The sequence below is a fragment of the Pipistrellus kuhlii genome, unplaced genomic scaffold, assembly GCF_014108245.1.
Source record: "Pipistrellus kuhlii isolate mPipKuh1 unplaced genomic scaffold, mPipKuh1.p scaffold_m20_p_22, whole genome shotgun sequence".
NCBI lineage: Eukaryota > Metazoa > Chordata > Mammalia > Chiroptera > Vespertilionidae > Pipistrellus > Pipistrellus kuhlii.
The window spans coordinates 8,421,194-8,431,338 of NW_023425521.1; the positions used below are offsets into that span (position 1 = coordinate 8,421,194).

Below are 10,145 nucleotides of genomic sequence, written 5' to 3' on the forward strand. Positions count from 1 at the left end.
GCCTGGCCTGGCAAAGGCCGGAGCGGAGACCGTGGAGCCCACCCTGCAGCCTAGGACCCGCCCTGCAGCCCAGGCGCGCGGCCCCTTTAAACGCGGTGCTGGGTGCGGTGCTGGGCGCGGGGACGCGGACGGCGGGCGCCGTTGGGGGCGCGGAAACCGAAGCGCCCGCCGCTGCTTCCTCCCGGGGCTCCCGGCGCATTTCTGGGTCCCGTGGTCCGCCTCGGCCGCGCCCTGCCCGGTAAGCCCAGGGCCTTCGTCTCCCCGCAGGGACCATGGGTTCCCCCCGGCACTGGCTGCGAGGGGGCGGGGGGCCTCCGGTCCAGGTCCGTCCTCGCCGCCGGTTCCCGGGCTCCCTCTGCCGGGCAAGCCGGGTCAGGGCGCTTCCTGCGGGGCTCCAGGAAGAACGTTCCCGCGGAGGCCGGAGGGGACAGAGGTGGTTTGGAACTTGCTGGCTTGTTGAGAGCCGGGAGGCTGGGTGATGGCATGTTGGTCTCCACTTAGTTAGGAGGAAACATGATAAATGAGGTGCATTTCTGAGACATTTCTCTCTTCAGTCTGATATTTGGGAGCAAAGGGCAGTGGTAATGGAAAGGTGAGACACAGACAGCATCATCATCTTTATTTAATCCGGGGGCTGGTGAGGCGCACAGCAAGGATCGAGGGTCCTCTCTGTGAACACAGACTGACAATCCTAGTGACACAGTGACGCTGGATCGGAAACAAGGCATGGGCCCATAGAGGCTTTATGGGACAGCCTGACACAGGTCTCGTCCTTTCTCCTCCCTACTGTCCTCCCTTAGAAAACTCAGTGATAAAGTCACTTCACCCAAACATGTTCTATATAACAGTCATGTCATGTGTGTTGCATGTCTCTGCTTGGACAGCAAACTGGCTTCCCTCTTCTTGGTTCTCCTCCGTCTGCCGGTAGGGCGATTTCCTCCTCTCTATCTTGCAGGGCAGATAGTTAAAATACAGAGCAAGGGTGAATATGCCTATTCCGAGGGCGGCGATGAGAATGACGACGATGGAGAGGATGTCTTCATTCAGTTCTGTCCAAACACAGAAGACTGAATTGGGAAGGGTCAAGGGCAAGGAGGATCACCTGCCCCAGCCCACCAAGCCCAGTTCCCAGTCTCTTCCTCCCCAGCTCACCCCCCTGGGGGACTCCCATCCTGGGCCTAGCAGCAGGGGAGCCACAGTCACCTTCAACAGTGAGAGCAATGTCTTTGCTGGCGGAGCCCAGCTGGTTAGTGGCCGTGCAGGAGTAGGTTCCAGTGTGGTTCTGGGTTGCCTTCTGTGGCATTTGAAGGTCGAAGATCACTCCATTCCAGGTACATACCAACGATGGAGTCGGGTTTCCTTTTGGGACACAGGCAAGCTTCTGTTCCATGCCTTCCATCCATGTTTGGTTGCCAGGGCAACCAGATTCCTCCAACCTTGGCTTGTCTGGGGGGAAAAGAGTCCCGGAAGGAAGAGAGTTCAGTGTGTCCCTTCCCTCCTCACTGGCCATGCTCACCTCTCCCTCTAATCCAAATGCTGTGTCCCCTCCCCCCAAGGGGAGGACTGTCAGCTCCCTGCTTTGAGCCTCTCTCCTTTCCTTCCGTGCCTACCGGCAAGGAGTCCGAGGTGCAGCACCAGGCATTTTCACGGACTATGACTAAACGATCTGACTGCTTCATTAGTGGTGGCTCTGGGGGCCCTGCTTCTCGGTGAGTGAGAACGTGGGTAGTGGTGAACCAGAGGTGAGCATGTTCTATTTTTCAAAGCACAGATTTTTCAGGTGGAAATTTCCTTTCTCAGCATAAATTCTTAACTATTACTTCCTGGTTCTCAGTGATCGGCCCCACCTGATTACTATCACTGCACTCTCTCTTCTGTCCCAGTTCCCTCACAATCTCCCCACCACTTTGCCGGATGTAAGGTCCGCATGGAGAGCTCTGACTTAATTTATTCTTTTGGTTTTTTAATTAGAAAAAAAAATGTGGGAACTCTAATAATGAAGCTGCTGGCCAAGATCTCCGGAAATGGGACAGTAATATCCCTTTCTTTGAAAAGGAAGCTAGGGCCGGTACTCACATAGGACATGGAGCTGGGCTGTGGTGGTTTTGATCAGCCGTTGACCCTGAACCTCCAAAGAGGCCTCACAGGAGAAATTCCGGCCGTCATCTTCCTCCCTGGTGGTGAGGGAAAGCCAGACAGGCTCCCCCGGGGCAGGGAGGTCCGGGGCTCCCTGCAGTCGGAGAGTAGGGCTGGGTGACGTTAGCACATGCCCTGCACAGGTCACGTTGATATCTGTCCCTGCCAGTGGGTGTAATTCTTCTATCTCCAGGACGGGTGGAGGGAAGCCTACGAGGAAAAAGACCACCACACATCTGTCTCCAGACTGGCAGCCACGTGGGCACTCTTGCTGCTGCAGGCGTCCCCCGGGTAGACAGACAAGGGAAGACTGTGGAGACTGTTACTGCTCTGGGCTGAATGACAGGAGCAGCAAGGCGCTTTGGGAATTCGAGAGCTTTTCCTACAACAAATGTGGCGTGCCCGCATTTGGCCACGCCCCTTGGCAAGGCTAGCAAGATGTCTTTTCATCCTACAGATTTCCTCCTCCCCTCAAATGATTGTTCCTAGAAGAGTGCAAGCATTTGAGTAGAATGGCCTAAGCCAGTGGTCGGCAAACTCATTAGTTAACAGAGCGCAATATCAACAGTACAATGACTGAAATTTCTTTTGAGAGCCAAAAAATTTTAAACTTTAACTTATTCTAATGCCACTTCTTCAAAATAGACTCACCCAGGGCATGGTATTTTGTGGAAGAGCCACATTCAAGAGGCCAAAGAGCTGTATGTGGCTCGAGAGCCGCAGTTTGCTGACCACGGGCCTAAGCAAACAGGATAAAGGCTGGAAAGAGCTCCTGCCTCTATTCATATTTCCAATCTGCCTGCACTGATCAGGAAATCCTCAAGGCTTTACTGCAGGCGTTTTTAAGGGCTGAGAAGGGAAGGGAAGAAGCCGGTAACTTACTATAGACGTGCACTAGCTCTCTGGTCTTCTGTTCCATCGGACCCAGAGATACGCGGCAGGACAGCTCGTGGTCACCAGTCTCCATGGCCCGAACAGTGGCATTGGCCCATGCAGTGTCTCCCTCCCAGGAGAGGAAGGGGCTCAGCTCCTGGTCTCCCAAGAATATCTGGAACATTAACTCTCTGGCCGGGAACACTCTAGCCATCCCACAGCTCACAGTCTCTGCTGTCTCAGCCTCCATAACTGGGGAGACCCAGATTTTGGGATGCTGAGAAAATTCTGCCAACAAATGAGGACAAGGAAAGAAAGGAGGAAAGCCGTGGTAAATCACGTCACATAGGACCCACGATGTGGGAAGGGAGGAGAGCAACAAGCTCTCTGTCCCCCACGGTGAGTTTAAAGCCCAAGATGAGGTGAAGCTCACACCCTCACACCCTCATCCTAAACCTGTGGGAACTCAGTCCCAAAGGCCAAAGTAAGATAAGGACAATGAGCCTCAGGATTCCTTCCACCCCTGAGCTCCCAACTCACCAAAAGTCTGGAGCAGCTTGCTGGCGGAGCTGGAGTGAAAGAGCCCACCGCCATGCGACCTGAGGTCCAGTTCCGCGTGGCAGGAGAAATTGCACCTGTGGTCCTCCCTTTGGGCTTTGGCAATGATGGTGACCTCCGCTCTCTGGGAGGCCACAGCCAAACTCATAAAGGTCTTTCTATGTAGTTCGTGGTTACCCTGGAGAAGGGTGAGGGTGAGGTTCTCCAGGGGTGCTACCCTGGGCACATGGCACTTCACTGTAAAGACTTCGTCCAAGGCCACCCATGCAGGCAGCAACTCCAGGATCACCTGCTCTGGGGGCTCTTGAAGACAGAAATGCAGGCTTGCTGAGAGAAGGGTACTCACCTCTCCAGAAAGAAATGGTATAGGACAGGGAGCCTCGATAGAAGGTGACTGCTGCCATTAGACCATCTGATCAAAGCGTCAGACGGGACACGTCAGCCTTTGGCTCTCTTGCCCATGAAAGGGGGCTACAGCTATAACCAAGAACTGGATACAGAGGGGCGCCTTGCTTTGCTGGATGCTGCCATTTGGAGAGCTTTTATCTCTTACTTCAGAAGTGTGAGCAGCTAATGAGGAGCTCCTTAACATCACACAAAGTCTACACCTGAGGTAACCATGCTCTTACCCCACAGTGATCACACTTATTCTTAAAGCCGCATCTTTGCCAATACGATCTGCCCACCTGAGAGACCCTTCTCACCACCTCCATCACTCCCAGTCCTAACCAGTCCGCAGGAGTGACGCTCGAGTCTCCTCTCCCGTGAACACTTCTCCAGCCCCAATTTACTGGGAGGATTTGTGGCAAATAATTCAGCACTCATTTATACTTTTTGATCATTTATAAGTGAGCATTATTAGCATATTCCCCCTGTATTTGAATGTATTCTCCAGCACAGAGGTCTGGATGCACTCTATGGTATGCTTCTAATTTAAAAGCCTACACCAAAGGTAAAGAGAAGTAATTGGCTCTTACAATCCCTAGAGTATGATGGAAATCTTTAAAGAACCCTAACTCTCTCCCCTAAAAGAAATTTCTGTCTAATATTTCCCTAAAGAAGGCAGTCACATTCCCCCATTCTCTTCCTGCCCAGCCTTCAGCCCCACTCACGATACACGGTGATGCCCAGGCTTCTGTCCTTTTGGATCCCTGCGCAAGAGAAGAAGCACTGCAGAATGGAATTCTTGGTGACATCCTCCAGGAGAAACTCCTTCCACTGAGGCCCTCTGCCCACCTGGGTTTTCTTTAAGAAGGTCTCAATTCCACTGGGTCCTGGGTCCGGACAGTTAGTGCTGCAGTTGACCACTAGGGATTCTCCACACTTTACCAGGGCCTGATCTGGCCAAACAGAGACCTCAAATGGCCCCTCTGTGGCCCCTGAAACGATCAATCATATATGCCAAGGACTTTGGTGAAGACCACAAGACCCTCACAAACTACAGAGCCTAGTTATCTAGTAGCAGAGAATAGGAAACCTAACCTGAATGGAAACGGGGACTGGACAAAAAGACCCTAATAAACAAGTTAGGACTCTGATTCCACCATCATTCTCTCCACTCACCATCTTTCTTGGGATGTGATTTCCCCATTAGTGTCACTGTGAAAACTATGGGATTGCTAAAAAAAAAAAAAAACTATGCCCAAGGAGCCATTCTCTTCCTAAATTTTCAGAAATCTTTGAAGCTCTCAGGTTTGGCTGCTGAAGACCCAATTGGCTGCTGGGATTATTAGACCCCTAAAAAAGAGCTTTGTTATATCTCACAGAAGTGTTTCTCTCAAATCATATGGCCTAAAAATGACCATCACCAGAATCACCTGGAATGCTTGTAAAACTACAAATTCTAGCTCCACCTCAGACTGAATGGTTAAAAACGTGTGAAGGTGGGACCTGGAAAAATGCAGGTGAACAAAACAAGCACTCCTGGTGACCCTTATGCACAGTGGATTATGAGAACCACCAGTTTCTAAATGTGACTCCCAGGGGCACTCATTTTCCATGGAACTTTTCACCTCAAAAAAGGCTGTTCCATTTTGCTCTGGTGCTAAAGCAACAGGTATTTTTGAATGCGTAAGAGGTTATCTGCTAGAGAAATCTCAGGTACAATGAGAAAGGTCTCGCTCAGGTAAATTTTAAATGTCTGATGAAAGCTTTCCCACAGTCCCCTTTAGCTACTCCAAGCCCACCTACTTCATCTCCCAGGCACCAGTCCCCTCTGGGAATTGGCACTCTTGTGGCAATGTTACCCACTAAGGCTCAGTTCCTTTCTAAACATTCAGAGAACTCACTCCTCATAACTGAGCTATGGGCCCTATCCTATCCAAGTCCTATTGTGGCTCTTCATGACACAAAGGGTGACAACAAAGAAGTAAAAATATTTTCAAGAGCAGAAAAGTAGGACAGCGCTGGCTTATCCCAATATAGCCAAAGGCACCAAGGAGTAGGAATTTCTCCTGAGTCCAGGGGGCATGAGTGCTGCCCTGCTCAGGACTTCCTATCCTTTTCTGGCTAAAGAAACTTTCCCACAGAGCCTCACCTGTCAAAGCCAGCAGGGTCCAGACACCAAACAGTAGCATTTCCATCCTTATGAGGAAGGCCAACAGCTGGAGAGAATGAGAAGAGCAATGCTGGAGCAAGTACAAAAAAAAAAAAAAAAAAAAACCCGAAAATGATTCTTTGGTATTTTTGAAAGCCAGCTCCTTTCCTGAAACCTTACATAGTTTGGAGAAACTGCAGCAAGAGTATCAGTGGTGTGGGTGATATTGAAAGAACATCTTGCTGTATTTTGGGTTGCTTTATACATATTGATATTTACATATAGCCAAAAGACGCAGGAAAATAATAGGGACTATTAGATTAAGTGCAAGTCCTGTATAAGCTTGTATTGAACTTGTCTGTTTACACGTGTGCTTTTATTTGAATCAACAGGAGGCTATTAGCATGGAAACATGAAAAACAAGGCTTAGAGGGACAAAACTTGATGGTGTCTATCTAGCACTGTCCTGCAGACAGTGACCCTGAAGCTGGAAAGTGGTCCCCGGAGCCCCATCCTCTGATGTAAGGAAGAAATGTTTCCTCAGGCCTCTTCATGATCTCTCTGAAACATCCCTCAAGATAATCCGTCTTTCCCTGATCTGCTTCCATGTTCACCAATGGGTTACTACTTGGGCTAAGTTAAATGTAAAGTGTCCACTTCTCTTTTCTCCACCAAACCATACTAAGCTTTCCTTTCAAAACCTCATTCAAGCTCTTTTCTTCTGAGAAAGGTTTCTTGACTGACCCTGTCGAACTTCACAATCCCTCACTTATTCGTATTATCTGTGCCTCACTTTATGCAAAGCATGAGTCCTTAAAGCTATGGATATTTAACATTCCAGATAGAAGATGTTTAGGGAGTATGGTTTTCACTGGAAGTGGGGGTTAGAGGTTATGCTTGCATATTGGTTTTATTTAAAAGTGTATGTTACAGATCAATCAAAATAGCAGTGTTTTAAGTATTTTTCACATCTTACATAAGATTTAGAAAATATCAATTGTTCATATTGAAGGACACAGGAAAATGGCCTTCCCACTGTTTCAAGGGCACACATCACATTAGTTAGCTGTATAATTCTTTTAATGTCAGTCACATTAACTCGTACATTGCAGAATGCCAATTAATGTGTTGTGTGTTTTTTTGTGGCACTATTAGAATCCTGATGAACTTTTTAATTCCTTGACATAAAGTGCTCCCCTCATAACACATACTCCAAGCTAGGCATTCACTGCTGACCTAACAGACACGTTCTCAGTCACAGCTTATCCAGTAATTGCTGACATTTAGAAAACACATACTGTGCTCCAGACACTGGCCTGCTTTACTTTAATCACCCCCACTTTTACAGGTGAGATGGAGGCTAAGAGAAGTAAAATAACTTATTCCAAATCACACAACTACTTAAGAGGTTAAGCCAGAATTCAAACCCAGGCAATGTTCTGAGTGCTTCACTGTTTCTCTATGTTCTATGAACAATTTTGAATAGAGGCTCATCTAAGAGCTCCCTGACTGCAGGCCTAGGAGGGCAGGGCCCTGTGTGTGTGTGTGTGTGTGTGTGTGTGTGTGATGGATCTAATTAAACAACTATCAATGAACCAGCCAGCCAGTCAGGATATTTACAAATACTTGTGGGAGGGCCTGCGCCCACCATTTCCAGCTCTTGCTCCAAAGGAGTTTCCTCGCAGGGGTGGCTCTCACGCTCTTAGCCCCGCAGACCGTTAAGGCTTTTAAAGGGAATGGTATTTAAAACATAAACAAAAAAAAAAAAAAACAAAAACAAAAAAAAAAAAAAAAAAAAAAAAACGTGGGAAAAAAGACAAGTGCTCCTTGGGGTTTACAGCTCACTCAAGTGTGAGGAGGCGAAGCTGGCCATGAGGCGAGATCGCTATAGATCCACGAGGAGACACCGGCATAACCCCGAGCAGACAAAACCAAGCCTAAATCCTCACTGAGGGCCGCTCCTCGTCGCTCCCGCCGCTCGTCGGGTCGTTCCGTCAACTCGGTCAGCTCACCGGCCTCGCACGCCTCGCCGGCAGCGCTCTGCTACCGCCACGCGCTCAGACCGTTTGGCCGCTCGAGGAGGCACCACCAGGCGGGGGCGCGCGAGGACGCTCCTGATCTGCCTAGAAACTCGTGACGTAACGCGGAATCTTAGCAAGAATTGGCTGAAGCAAGTGAGGGGAGCAGGAAGCTAAATGAGAGGAGGGGTGCGCGAGGAAGATCAAGGTAGGTAAGTTAGGGTCCTGCTGTGTCCTGCTAGGCAGAGAAAGCCCATTTATTAATCGGTGATAAATAGAAATTAAAACAAAGGGAAAGGGTTTATTGCAGAAAATAATGGCTCCATCAGTAAAACATGGGGTTGTCTTCCCCCGTGCTTTTTCATCTCGTGGTACGGCCTGAAGACGCGAGCCGTTTGGCGCGGGAGTGGGCTGCGCGCGCAGCCGCCTTCCCGCCTGGGGCCGAGGGGCGTGTTCGGCGTTGGACCTGATTCCTCGCCGGCTCAGGATCCTACCCGGACCTCTCCGGGCCGTTCTGGGTGAGCCGAGAGATGGATTTGGCAAGACTCTGTGCCAGGATCCGAAAAGTCACTTTAGTGTGCCACCTTCACATACAAGTCACAGGCTTGAGCAAACTAGACTTTTCTCATTTCCTACCAAACGTGCCTGTGTTCTTGCTTCCACAACCAGGAGGGAGCAATGAGAGTGGGAGAGAGTAAATCCACCTGTTTCGTCTCTCCACCCTACCCCTCTCCTAAGTCTCCATGTCAAATGTCTTCCCAGGTTGGTTCTCAGAACATTTTTCCTAGTCTCTAATCTGTCAAAAAAAGAATGACATAATATATATATATATATATATATATATATATATATATATATATATATATACTTATTTTTTTCAATTACAGTTTACATTCCATATTATTCAGTTCCTATGTAGCTTCTTCTGTAAATCATTGGTAATAATATTTCTGTTCAGCTAGGCTTCAGTTGGCTGTTCAGGTTGGTTGATCTATATAAGATGTAAATCCCTTTGGCGCTAGGAGGAAGTGAGTGTAGCTTCCACCTACAGGTGTGCAATAAATGGTAGTCTTTTACCTCAGAAGGGCGTTTCCTGACTAAAAAGTATTGGGCTTTCTTTTCTTTATGGCATGTTGATACCATAAACTTTGTATTTAGTGATATCAGTTTGGTAGCTTGAAAACATTTATGGTGTTTTTACATCACTAAGATTGTCAAAGGCTACAAATTAGGATTTGTGTTTGTGAGTTCTTTTTGAGTACTGGTCGTTGAACATTTGTTAGAATACCACTGTATATATCTATTTATCTGGTTACCACCCCTTGTCCCAAAGGTGGTGATGAGAATTTGGATCTGCCCAACCAACAAGCTTGATTCATCATCTCACCTCTGTCGTCCTCTTATCAGTAGGAGAGAATGGAGGATACACTGGATAACGAAATGGGTAATAAAATCTATAATTACTGGTTTGAAACATTATCAGGACCACAGTATTTCCTCTACAGCCAAGTATTTTTGAAAGAAGGCTCAGAAGTAGGTAATGGGTAGGGTTAAGAGTCAGCTATACTAAGGTGAAGAAAGTAGTGCAGTGGTGCTCGGTGCCATTGATGTGGGGGTGCTTTGGGGGAAGGGGCTGGAAGGTGTGTATCCATTCATTTGTGCACCCACCATTCCCATGTGTGTCTGCTTCTCCACCTACATTATGAACACCTCAAGAACAATGGTTATGCCAAAACCAGTTTGGCTCAGTGAATAGAACGTCAGTCTGTGGACTGAAGGGTCCCAGGTTCAATTCCGGTCAAGGGCATGTACATTGGTTGCGGGCACATCCCTGGTGGGGGGTGTGCAGGAGGCAGCTGGTCAATGTTTCTCTCTCATCGACGTTTCTAGCTCTCTATCCCTCTCCCTTTTTCTCTGTGAAAATAAGTAAAATATATTTTTAAAAAAAAAGAAAAAAAAAAAGAATCCACATTTTAAAAAAAAAAGAACAATGGTTAAGTGTCGCCCTCCTTCTTCTAGTACCT

At 48.2% G+C, this 10,145-nt stretch overlaps 1 protein-coding gene across 1 annotated transcript; it reads right to left on the reverse strand.

Moving 5' to 3' along the window:
- Positions 1 to 273: 273 nt before the first annotated feature.
- On the reverse strand, positions 274 to 4,953 carry LOC118726468 (intercellular adhesion molecule 5; the record flags this gene model as incomplete). The annotated part of the gene is made up of 6 exons (XM_036451303.2): positions 274 to 1,049; positions 1,204 to 1,446; positions 2,077 to 2,346; positions 3,019 to 3,297; positions 3,550 to 3,870; positions 4,680 to 4,953. Coding segments are annotated over 6 exons (1,599 nt in total), but the record flags the coding sequence as incomplete, so codon positions are not given.
- Positions 4,954 to 10,145: the final 5,192 nt, after the last annotated feature.